The sequence below is a fragment of the Choristoneura fumiferana genome, chromosome 7 (assembly GCF_025370935.1).
Source record: "Choristoneura fumiferana chromosome 7, NRCan_CFum_1, whole genome shotgun sequence".
Classification (NCBI taxonomy): Eukaryota; Metazoa; Arthropoda; class Insecta; order Lepidoptera; family Tortricidae; genus Choristoneura; species Choristoneura fumiferana.
Window position 1 is genome coordinate 10,923,887 of NC_133478.1, and position 13,513 is coordinate 10,937,399.

General features: G+C 35.8%; 1 protein-coding gene across 1 annotated transcript; it reads left to right on the forward strand.

The window, feature by feature from the left end:
• The first annotated feature begins 403 nt into the window (after positions 1–403).
• Positions 404–7,914, forward strand: LOC141429693 (UDP-glucosyltransferase 2-like). The gene is made up of 4 exons (XM_074090136.1): positions 404–1,462; positions 2,251–2,473; positions 3,826–4,042; positions 6,896–7,914. Exons 1-4 carry the CDS (start codon positions 647–649, stop codon positions 7,212–7,214), a joined length of 1,575 nt encoding a protein of 524 aa, XP_073946237.1. The 5' UTR covers positions 404–646; the 3' UTR covers positions 7,215–7,914.
• Positions 7,915–13,513: the final 5,599 nt, after the last annotated feature.

Consider the following 13,513-nt stretch of genomic DNA (forward strand, 5'->3'; position numbering starts at 1 on the left):
ATATCTTTCTGAATTCTGAAAAATTATAATTCCGATTCCTGTACCTTCTTTTTTTTATTAATACATCCGTAAACTATACATTACAATATACAGATTATGTCGTTTCGAAGTCATTGTTGCAAAATAGAATAAGTAACTAGGTACCTACACAAATCACGCGCGACGCGTCCAGCGTGCGAGCGAGCCTAGCGGCCACCCGCTGCCACTGCCGTGCGCCTGTTGAAAAGGTGCGCTGGCCGAACGTACCTAAACTGCGCAGTTAGTTTCCAACCCCTGCTAATGTCTTTGCAAGCATAGCCATAGCCACATAGTCTGACGCGTACGCACATTAGTTTTCTAAATCACAGTAATACGCAGTAAGCATAGCGCAGTAAGTAGCACAGTATACGTAGTAAGTATGCGCGGTAATGCGCAGTATTTCTCGCGCCGTCGGCCCCGCAGCACGAGTCGTCCCTCCCGCAATCGAGGTCATGATCAAACCATTAGCATCGTCACCGAATATTTCCGTTTCTTACGAAATGACCACAGCGTCAGCGCGATTACCTCATACCATCTACCTATTATTAGATAACTACGTAAGCCGGCTTCAATCTACGCCCTAGTAACCATTTCACAGTGCAGCAAAACGAACGCGTTCACCGCAAAAATGAGAAAATACGTTCTCATCTATTTCGTTGCTACGTTGTTTGTTACGGATTGCTACAGAATCCTCGGAATATTCCCGTCGTTGGATCGAAATAACTATCTGACGTACCGTGGTTTATTCCGCGAGTTAGCCATTCGTGACCATGAAGTGACTCTGATCAGCCATTTCCAGCTACCGAATCCCCCAGCCTCGTACAAAGACGTTCTGTTAAGTGACGAACAAGTGTACAAAGGATTATCCTTTGAATCCGTGATTGAGAATGAAGTGTCGCGAGTGCCGTTTGAGACGCTAGTGTCGACTAAAGCTGGCAACGATGACTGCAAGAAATTAATAAACAACAATCAAGTACTGCACATGATAAGGACACGACCTAAATTCGATGTCATTTTAGTGGAGTCGTATAACAGTGACTGTGGCCTTGCGTTGGCTGCCAATCTGAGTGCGCCTTACATTGCTTTCAATCCACAACCTATCCAACCATGGCAGTACAACAGACTAGGAATCAATTACAATTCCGCTTCAGTGCCTTTAGCAGGACTTCCGTATGGAAAGGACCCTTGGTACTTTGATAGATTGAAAAGTTACATTTTGTATTATATCAGCAGTTGGGTTTACTACGTTGGTTCGCAAGTAACCGATCACGTTTACTTGTATAAGTATTTGGGTGATGATCTGCCGAGTTTGGAGAGCATCTCAGCGAACGCTAGTTTGGTGTTTGTAAACACGCACCAGTCTGTGTTTGGCGGCCTTACCAGGCCCGATAACCTCATTGATATTGGTGGTATTCACGTGGGACATACAAAAATAATACCATCCGTAAGTAATTGCAACTTTTATAACCAAAATACTTTATCAGCGTAGTATTAGATTAGATTACCTACCACCTACGAGTCACTTATTATTTTTTCGTATAGATTACCACAGATCTACTTAGTTTTTATAATTGTTCCGGCCCGTACCGACTTGCAACACGACTTACTATCGCGGTCATTACTTAAGTCAAGGTAGGTACGCGGAACAAAACCCGAATTTAAATCGTAAATGCATCAAATGTAATCAATAATATTATATATTTTATATATATATAAAACAAAGTCGTGTTGGTTAAACAATTTATAACTCGAAAGGCTGAACCAATTTTTACGATTTTTGTGTTTTTGGATTTGTCTTCGTCAGGAATAGGTAGGTAATGAGTATTAAAAACATTGGAAAATTGACGAAAAAATAAAATAAAATAAAAAAAAACATTTTCCCATACAAAATGTTCATGGGTTTCGTAACTGTCAAACATTTAATGCTTATCTCTCCCCTCAAATTAAAGTACGTATTTAAATAAATTGGACCCGCTATAGATGGCGCTGTTGTTGGTATGTTATCATAATTTTAATATAGTGTTTTTCGTGCAGGACAACGTCTACCTGGTCCGCTAGTGAAACATAAATTCGAAAGTAACCCTATCTTTCTATCTGTCTGTCTTTCTGTCGTCTATCTCTCTTCACGCTTAAACTTTACTTGACGTTTCTCGCAAATCTGTACTTACTTATATAAAATTATACATGTCACACGCAAGTTGATGCAAATTAAAATCATTTCCATCTTTCCAGGAAATTGAAAGATTCATAAATGAAGCGGAGCACGGTGTCATCTACGTAAACTTGGGTTCCGCGGTGAAAGACTCGACGCTCCCTCCAGAAAAACTAAACGAACTGTTATCAACATTCAATAAATTGCCTCTGAGAGTCCTTTGGAAATGGGACGGAGGCAATATTGAAAATTTGCCAAGAAACGTGATGACGATGCGATGGTTTCCGCAGTACGATGTTTTAAGTGAGTCGTTTATAAGTTTACGTTATATTTAGGATGAAGGGAAAGCATATGAAAATAAAACCCGGAATATATGACAGCTTCGGCATCTTATAGCCAATGAATAAGGTCACAGATTTGTGTTCCATTTCCTCTCGCCTACTTATTCTAGAAATAAAAAGACGTTTATATTTTAGCCTAGATCTTGAAATAAAAATAGTATTTACCGCATGGTGACGCGATGCTTGAAATATTTTGTAGCCTAACTCTAATATTCTAAATGTGAAAGTTCGTATGTGCACGTGTGCTTCTTACACTTTCACGCTAAAAGCACTGAATGGATTGAGACGACATTTGGTATACGGTAGCTGGATCCTACGAATATTACATAGGCTACTCAACATAACGAATTTCCCACGAAATCCTGAAATCTCAACTGCTATGTTTAGAGACATGAAAATGTTTAGGGATATCCTTCATCATCATCATATCAGCTATAGGATGTCCACTTTTGGACATAGGCCTCCCTCATACACCTCCAGATACTTCGGTTCAAAACGGCCTGTATCCAGGTAAGCCTGCAGCATTTAACCAGGTCATCCATCCATCTCGTTGTGGACATCCCACGTTGCGCTTGCCAATTCGTCGTCACCAATGGAGAACTTTTCGACCCCAACGGCCATCTGTGTTCTCCATGCTATGCTATGGTCTGCCCATTGCCGACCAGATGGCCTAGTGGTTAGAGAACCTGACTAACGAAGCTTGAGGTCCCGGGATCGATTCCCGTGTCGGGGCAGATATTTGTATGAAAAATACGAATGTTTGTTCTCGGGCCTTGGGTGTTTAATATGTATTTAAGTATGTATCTATATCTATATAATTATATTTATCCGTTGCTTAGTACCCATAACACAAGCTTTGCTAAGCTTACTTTGGGACTAGGTCAATTGGTGTGAATTGTTCCGTGATATTTATTATTTATTATTGCCACTTCAAAGAGCTAATTTACTAGGGATATCCTTCATTCAATTATACAATTTACCCTAAACTAGACAGCGAATCTAATAAGATACATAATTTTAAATAATCTTTTTGTATATATTTTTTAAGTTATTTTTGTTAGCTCTACAAGAAAACAACGAGTCTTGAACTAAAAACATTTGTCTTTGCTTGCCAAGTTTAGAGTTAATTTAACTAATATTTATTTTTAATGTTATCTTTATTTGGCCCAAAAGTTCCTGAGAAAAGAGATCTTGACAGATGGACAACTAAGTGATCCGTAACTTAAACAAACGTAACCTGCGTTTTTTCCATTAGAATTTCCATAACACTAAACATGAAATTGCTTATAAACCTTATTTTACTCCTCATTACAGAGCACGAAAACGTAAAGGCGTTTATATCTCATGCTGGCATCTTAAGCACAATTGAAGCCGTAGACGCCGGCGTACCAATAGTGGCTGTGCCACTGTTCGGAGACCAATATGGCAATGCAGCCGCTCTGCAAGACGCTGGCTTGGCAGCTATTGTCTCTTACACAGACTTGAGGAAGGAATACCTGTTAAACGCTATCAACGAAGTTTTAGATCCTAAGTAAGTAGCAGGTCATACATTTTTGTACTCTACTCCAAAGTAGTTGTAAGAATCGACAGCTGTAAGTAGTAAATAATGTTTTGCGATCGTATTTGGGCCAATCAACTTTTTTACCCACACTAATCTGTCCGCGACATTTTTCAAACAATTGCAGCTTTTTGTAAGTAAAAATGTTTTTCTCTAATTTAATAGATGGTGTAATGAATACATGCAATCCTACGTAAGTTCAACCTATTAAACCGTGAAAAATCTTGTTGGAAGTACGAAATTTTGCTAACGCAGGAGACCAAAGTGTCGGTAAAATAGTTGATTGGTCCATTTAGTCGGATAAGTTCGTATTTATTTCTCAATTAGCTTCAGTAAACTTCAGTTAGCTAAAGCAAAGCCAACGAAACGACTTCATCTTTGTCTAATTGATACACATTACTATTGCTATCTTGCTTCTTTTCAGTCTCATGACATAATTTATCTCGTCTTGTTGGCATTGCTAGTTGAGAAAGCAAGATAAGTATCTACGAACTTTTCTGACAAAATACGATGGAAAACATTATTCCATAGATCTGTACTTAATTATCATCATCCCCGGACTCCCCGGTCTATACACGTCCCACTGCTGGGCAGAGGCCCCTGAGAGTTTAAACAACCAGGGCCCGATTGCATAATAAAGTACAAGCTAATATTATTAGCGATTTTGTATTGAAATTCACTAATACTATTAGCTTGTACTTTATTATGCAATTGGGCCCTGATAACTGAGTGGTTGGACAACCTGACTAACGAGGTGTGAGGTCCTGAGTTTGATCACTGGTCGGGGCAAATAAATATCATGAATGAAAAATACGAATATGTATTTAAGTAAGTATGTTTTTTACGAAATTTCTCAGTACCTGGGCTAATCAACTATTTTACCCACACTAATCTGTCCGCGACATTTTTCAAACAATTGCAGATTTTTGTAAGTTAACATGTTTTTTCTGTAATTTAATAGATGGTGTACATGAATACATGCCATACTACGTAAGTTCAATCTATTAAACCGTGAAATATCTTGTTGGAAGTACGATTTTTTGGTAACGCCAGAGACAATTTTGCTAACGCAGGAGACCAAAGTGTCGGTAAAATAGTTGATTGGCCCGCCTACCTGTTACTGTAGTAAAACCAGTAGTTGCATATTATTATGTTTAGTTTATTTAATCTAATTAACACATAGGTTACTCTTCCGAAAAATTAGAGTACAGATACATTTTAAGAATCGTTTAAAAAATAATCTAATAAAGTGATTACGGAGGTACACACACATCCCTTGTCTAGTACCCATGCTTACTTTGGAACTAAATCAATGGCTGTCAATGGTCCCGTAATATTTATATATTTACTGTAGTCCCCACGCGAAACTTCTAAGCACCATTGACTTTCTTCGCATGTGCGTCAAGGTTTCTTCACGATTTTTATTTCCTTCAGCGAAAAAGTGATGTCAAGTGTGTCACAGATATACGACTATTCCTAATAATTCAGAGGTGTAAGCTCGGGTTCGACTCCACGATCCTCTGCTTGAGACGCCATAGGTCAAAATTACAGCTTTCTATCTAACACTAATAGTCTCAAAGCTAAGTCGAAGATGGATGGGATATAAGGGGTTCATTTTTGCCATTTTGATTACGGAACCCTAAAAATAAGATGTTGTACTTCTTAGTAGGGAATAAGATTATCATCAGAAGCTAAAGAGCTTTGTGTAATCCTATTTCTGAAATTGAAGATAAAAAGAAACTATTTTAACCTTTGTTAAATTCAATGCCAGACAATTGTACAATAGGAATTATTTAATTTACTAATCGGATTAAAAAAGCTGGTTTTCTATAACAAAGAAACAGTCAAATGAAACCAACCATTATTGGCTGGTGCTCACAAATTCATCTGCAATAAAAAAATCTATCCCGCAGGAACTAAACAAATTCTTGGTGTATAAGATAATTATTATTATTGGATATTATGTAATCTAGGTGATTTATAAACATTTGTGTGCTAAACTTCCCTTATCCCGACCCGATCTCTTCCAAACAATTACTTTTATTATTTCCAACAATATTTTTTATATATAGTTTAAATAGTAATTAAGTATTTACTTAATCATAATACTGGGTACATATATATGTACCCAGTTCAGTAATGTAATTTAAACTTGATCCATATTTAGCACATGTTCATGCGATATCGCACCGAATACTTAATAATGTATGTAAGTGCCCTTCGCACTGACAGCGGTGGCACAGCGGTGCGGCGGGGCGGGGGGGTGGTACCGGTTGTAATATACTAGCTTACATGAAAGGGTCCGTATAGAAAACCGCGCTACGCTTATTTCCCGCGCGAAATTTATGCAGACTATTCTATGTTAGCTGGAATATTACAACCTTCGAACTACAACCGCCGCCTCCGCACCGCGCCACACCGCTCCGCCACCGCTGACAGTGCGTTTCAAGCTTTATCAAAAGTCTACCGTATTTTATCTGCGTTACTTTACCTTAAGACATTTATTTTAAATTAAGATATTAGTAGATTTTAAAGTACTAATTCCTTAACATATTTTTTTGAATTCATGAAATATAAATAAACAATTTAGCTGGCTATCCCGACAACGAAACTTGAGGTCCACAATATTCATCACTGGTCGGTTTATGTCAAAAGAATACGCATGTTCGTTCTCAAGTCTTGGGCATTTAATAAAAAATACCTAGTATCCGTTAACTGGCACTTCATAGACTCGTAGTACAAGGTTAGCCTAGTTTGGGACTAGGTCAATTAGTATCAATTGTCCCATGATTTTCTTTACTTATTTAATGTTTTCTTTCCTTCCAGAATGCAGCAGCACGCAAAATATTTCTCCAGAGTTTGGCATGATCGGCCAATGTCCCCCATGGAAACAGCGGTGTACTGGACAGAATACGTCGCTCGATACAACGGCGCGCCAAATTTGCTAGCGACATCTGTGAACAAGGCGTGGTACCAGCAACTACAGTTGGATGTGTTAGCATTCATTGCTTTAGTAGTTTACGTTATGTGCTACGTCGTGAGGAAAATCGTTGGCGCTCTATGTTGTTGCTGTTATTCGAATGACGCAGAGTGCGTCAACGCTCAGGCGGAAGAAAGGAGAACGAAACGAGTTAAATTTGAATAATATAGTGCAGTGTTATCGCTGTGAGATGGCGGTACGTGGATAGAGATGGACGCTTTACCTACTTGACCGATGAACTTTATGTATTCCTGCGATACTTTAATGCAATGTGGCTTACAGACAGTGTAGGGCGTAGTTAACTACATTTTGAAATCTGATTACAGATTACGATTACATGTAGTTACTACAACTGCTACAAGTAGTTAAGATTACAAGTGGTTAAGTAATCTTAAAAACTACAAGTACTTAGTTAAGGTTACATGTAACAACTACATTAATCTGGTTACATAAGTTATAACTACTAAAGAACTACTTTACTTTTAAGAAAAAAAAAGTTAAGTATAAGAATGTTTTGTTTTGTTTTGCGATCACTGAAAGTGGGTCAAATAAAACTTGCAAGATTTGACCCATACATACACAAATAGATTACAAATAAAAGCTTGTAAAAAAGTGACACTGTTGGTTTTCATACAGATTGAGGAACCGCAATCAGAAATCTGTAGTTAGGTTACATATTGCCCAATACTGCTAACTGACTTGCAGTGCACCAATGTTCATCACTGATGTACGAGTATGATGTACTGATGCATGTCAAAAAGGATAATAGTACTTAGGTACATAATATTAAGATGCTTGTGACTTGACTGTATTTATTTGTTAACAAAGTTTTTGATTATTTACAATAAATGTTTTTACATAACAATTTGTAAAAAAACTTATTTCATATTGTTAAAATTAACTCGATGTTGCAATGCTGTGACGTTCTCATTAATATATTTTCACAAACTAATAAGCCACCACTGAACTAATATAATAAGTGGTACAGAAAAGTCACGCGAGCTGAGCGCGTAGGTATGGAAAAAAAGGTCGTGTAGTTATCAGTCTGTAGTCTGTAACGAAGCTAATTACTCAAACAATGGTTTGTTACTGAGATTGTGGTTCAAAAAAGATTACTTGTGAACTTGTGTGTACCATAATTTACTAAAAACAATTAAAACTGAACGTGACGTGGTGCTTCTCTATAGGCTATGATTGGTTTTTTGGAGTATTTTTGTATTTTTTATTTCAACTCCAAATTTGTTAATTTTACGGGTATCCCGTGAAACCATATCGAAAATACAAACTGAGACATGGATGCACAGAAAAACCAGAAAAAGAGACCAGCACTGGGAATCGAACCCAGGTCCTCAGCAATCCGTGCTGCGTGCTATAACCCCAACACCACTGCTGGACAGGAATCAAGACACGAATTTTTCCTATGCATACATATCTCAGGTTGCTTATTTCTACTATGCTACTTAAGCAGCAGCACTAGCGACATCTATGTTTCGTCGACAGACGTCACACTCTTTCGGAACTAACCGCTCACCCAGACAAGAAATGTCGCTACTAAGCAATCAAATTATGATTGTTTTTTGGAGTCTTTTTGTATTTTTTATTTCAACTCCAAATTTGTTACTTTTACGGGTACCCCGTGAAACCATATCGAAAATACAAAAAAAAAAAAAATAGGGTTCGATTCCCAGTGCTGGTCTCTTTTTCTGGTTTTTCTGTGCATCCATGTCTCAGTTTGTATTTTCGATATTCTCTATAGGCCTTATGAATAAGGCTCAGAGTTGCTCAGCAACCTATGAACCTCGGGGTTTCTCTACGGGATCGAATCAGAAATGGAAGATACGTGTTTGTAGAAGAACGAGGGTCGCCCCCATAGCCAAGTGGATTAGATAATTAAAGGGGCTGTGGGCAGACCTTATAGCACAAGGAAGAGATGGCCGTTGGGGCCACCAACGAGATGGACAAACGACCCGGTTAAAGCCGCAGGCTCACGATGCATGTAGGCCGCTTCTAACTGTAGCTGTAATTCCTCTGCCAGAAAAAACTTTACAGTATAATAAAGTATCAATAAATAAAAAGTATTGTATAAATTTCCAAAGAATAATAATAATAGGATTTAAGTAAATACCTAAAGTCTTAAATCGTTAATATCTTTTTACGGAAAAAATGCTCCGTTCAAACTTTCTTCGCCGGACATATTCATGTAACGTATTACAACAATATATGAAATATCAAACTAAAAAACCAGCAGAAATACCAATTATTAATAAAATATATTTTTTTGGCGTGTCTTGAACCGGAAAATTGCTCCGTCTATTTTTTTCACTAGAATGCCATTTTATTGTCGTTTTATACCTACAAAATGAAAATCTAAAAAAATTACCATGTATAGTTACATAGAACTATTTTCAGAAATTGCCTTTTTACTCGCTGTGGAAAATTTCTCTATCCATTTTATTTATTGAATTAAGTTCACAGTTTCTTTCCATTCCAACTGTAAAAAAAAAACAAAAAAATAACGAGCGTATTAAAAACTAAATCGGGAGCAGTGTGTAGGGAGCGGGGTGTACAATCGGGTTTTTTTTGGATATTTTGGATGTAAGTGTATACGTGACTACTTAGTATATTTAAAAAGAAATCAGGCTGAGAAATTTTCCACTCTTAGTTTTTAATAGTTCTAAAATACGTACATAAATTTGGGTATGCATTTTTTTGGATTTTCTTACCCTACCTACGCCAAATTACATTCTAAGATCATATAAGAAGAAAAAAATGACAGAGCAATTTTCCGATGAAAATGAGCGTCAATAAAGGAATTATCATAAAAAAAATATTCTCATGTTTGACAAAAGTTTTAGATTTTTTTCTAATATCACGTACTGATTCAAATGACTTATTTGGTAAAATAATTTTGGACAGAGGAATTACTCGGTTCCATATATAAACAGATTTGTATTTTTACATATAAATACCTAACTTAGGAGTGTTTTTTTTTTTGATATTTATGTTAGTTTCGGCTCATACTATACAATAACCAAGCAAAGTTTCATCGACTGAGAAATTAATGCATGGGTCTCCATACAACAACTTGCTTCATTTTCTACACTATACCATATTACTATGAGTCTAAGTCTATGAAGAATCCATATCACAACATCACGCGTCGCTGTCATTGGATTAATGTTCAATTTATTACTCAATATCGTCTAATCACGTTTCTTTTAACTAGATGGCACTGGAAGTCAATGCAATAACAAACTCCACGTGCGTTCTACTTCGCGATTACCTCATTCATGCCATACCCTGATGCAGCATAATGTTATCTAATTGAGTGATAAATATTATGTTCTTGTATCTAGTTTTATCACCTGTCGCGAGCTGACGCAGTTTTTATTTTATTTTACACTAAGAACTTAAACTAATAATAAATATATAAAAAATATACTTAACAAAAAATTTAACCGACTACAAAACACCATGAAAATATTTTTCTACCAGTGTAAAGTCGGTGCCTCATTAATATTTTATTCATATTTTGTACATTATAAAAATCTACATTAAACAACATGTTTTTATGCATAGCGTAATGCGTAGGTTTATTTAGAAAATAGCTTTGCTTACCTACCAAAAATCCAATGTTTATTTTGACTTCCATCCACTAAAGGTAGGTAAGTAGAGCTTGTCTAATTTAAAATGACGTGTCCCTCACTGTACAAACTGTTCATTTTGGATATAGTGGATTAAGGTATACGTGACTACTTAGTAATTTAAAAGAAATCAGGCTGAAGAAATTTTCCACTCTTAGTTTTTAATTTCAAATACGTACATAAAATATGCATTTTTTTGGATTTTCTTAGTACCTAGCCAAATTACATTCTAAGATCATATATAGCAATTTTCCGATGAAATGAGCGTCAATAAAGGAATTATCATAAAAAAAATATTCTCATGTTTGACAAAGTTTTAGATTTTTTTCTAATATCACTACTGATTCAAAAATTTGGTAAAATAATTTTGGACAGAAATTACTCGGTTCCATATATAACAATTTGAAGAAATTTATGTTAGTTTTATATAACAATAACCAAGCAAAGTTTCATCGACTGAGAAATTAATGCATGGGTTTCCATACAACAACTTGCTTCATTTTCTGCACTATACCATATTACTATTGAGTCTAAGTCTATGAAGAATCCATATCACAAAATCACGCGTCACTGTCATTGGATTAATGTTCAATTATTACTCATATCGTCTAATCACGTTTCTTTTAACTAGATGGCACTGGAAGTCAATGCAATAACAAACTCCACGTGCGTTTACTTCGCGATTATTCATTCATGCCATACCCTGATGCAGCATAATGTTATCTAATTGAGTGATAAATATTATGTTATTGTATCGATTTGTATTGTCGCGACTGACGCTTTTTATTTTATTTTACACTAAGAACTTAAATAATAATAATATAAAAAATATACTTAACAAAAAATTTAACCGACTACAAAACACCATAAATATTTTTTCTACCAGTGTAAAGTCGGTGCCTATAATATTTTATTTCTAATTGTACATTAAACAACATGTTTTTATGCATAGCGTAATGCGTAGGTTTATTTAGAAAATAGCTTTGCTTACCTACCAAAAATCCAATGTTTATTTTGACTTCCATCCACTAAAGGTAGGTAAGTAGAGCTTGTCTAATTTAAAATGACGTGTCCCTCACTCAACTAAATCTGTTCATTATGACTATAGTCCATTCAGGATAATATTGGACTCTAGAAGGTCACAGAAGAAGGGGTTCTAAACTTTTGTGAAGTCGTAATAATGATGATGACGATGATGATGAATAAAAGAAGTAATAAGATGAAGTCATCATTTTTTTTACAAAATAACGCAATATTAATACGTAATTTGCAACGTAATATTAATTCGATTTATATTTATACATAATTTAATAACTGTGTTTCGAGGACTCATCCGCTCTCATTCCCTGTTTAAAAATATTCTACTCGTAGTTACTGCTATGAAGTTCAAGCTTTTTCCATTCAAAATTTCATCAAATTTGGTACATCAAGTTTGCTTTTGTTGTGAAAAGTTAACTAATCATATATGATTAAAGGTCATGACATTTTGATCCAAACTGGCGATTAAAAACTATAAATAATGTACAGAATATTTCTTGAGTTAACAATATTTTATAAACGTTCCGTTTCTTGGATAATGTTCTTTACCTCTGCCTCTTTAGGTATTTTATAGGAAGACGTTTCCGTTTTTAACAAAATCGAAAAGTTTTATTATTGTTTTTAAATTATGATATGAAAAATAGCAAAGTTAATCTCAATAATATTAATTATAATTGTGAAAGTTTGTAAGTCTGTACCTATGTTTCTTTGTTACGCACCTCTTCACGTCTTAACCGCTGAACCGATTTAGGTGATATTCGGTATACAGATAGTAAAAGTCCCAGGGGAAAGACATAGTATAGTTTTAATCCGGAAAATTAGCATAGTTCCCGCGAAATAGCAATAAACGAATTAGACGTGAACGGAGTCACGGGGTTAGTTAATGAATAATTGAAACTACTATTGACATCTTCGATATTTTAATTAGAATTTAGTTTAGACCTTATACTAAAAAAATGCAATTTATTAAATGATATCCTAAAGTGTGCATTATAAAGAGCCTATTTTCCTTCTGTCCATTCCCATATTGAACAGACTGTAGTCAGACAGCAAATCTTACAATAAGCAAATAAGGAGCAATAAGGAGTCCCAAGGGGAGCTAAATCCCCGTTAGACTCAGGCGGTAATTGTTAGATTTGCTGTCTGACTTTCATAATCTGGGGTCTTTAAACTTTTTGACTTAAGGGCCACACTGCGCTGTGGCATGTGTGGCATGACTTTGGCTGGTCATGGGGGTAATACATTTTAGTTAAGTAGATTTAGTCTTCGGGGGGTACCAAGATACGAGGAACGCACTTGGTGTTGATTATGTTCATGAGTGTCTATGATTAATATCAACTGCTCGTAATCTTTTACGAAAGATTGCTATTTCTGATGCAGAGACGTTCAGGATTGAGGAGTCCTGGTGCTTCACCACCCGTTTTACCATATGGATTACGAGGAGCATAAATTGCTCAGCAACCTTGTCAAAGTAATTAAAATTTAACCCGTGAAATACTTTTTATTGAGTAGTAACTCCGAGGTCAACTGTGGTCTTCGTCATTAGTTCCACTTCACCAAATGATTACTACTAAATATATCCAATTTACTATAGGTGTTCCTACAACATTTGAAGAGTTCCCTCGATTTCCTTATGATCCAATCATCAGATCCTGATTTGGTGCCTTGCCTTGTGACCTAATTGAAGACATTCCTAGACGAACGCAAATTTTTTTTTCAAATCCGTTCATAAATGACGGAGTTCCGAGGTAACAAACATAAAAAAAAACAACCGAATTCATA

Bases quoted from the DNA above. Each gene is read 5' to 3' on its own strand.
- LOC141429693 (XM_074090136.1), top strand. From the start codon at position 647: ATGAGAAAATACGTTCTCATCTATTTCGTTGCTACGTTGTTTGTTACG. The intron at 1,463-2,250 runs GTAAGTAATTGC...CCATCTTTCCAG, and splicing joins ATACAAAAATAATACCATCC to GAAATTGAAAGATTCATAAA. The intron at 4,043-6,895 runs GTAAGTAGCAGG...CTTTCCTTCCAG, and splicing joins AACGAAGTTTTAGATCCTAA to AATGCAGCAGCACGCAAAAT.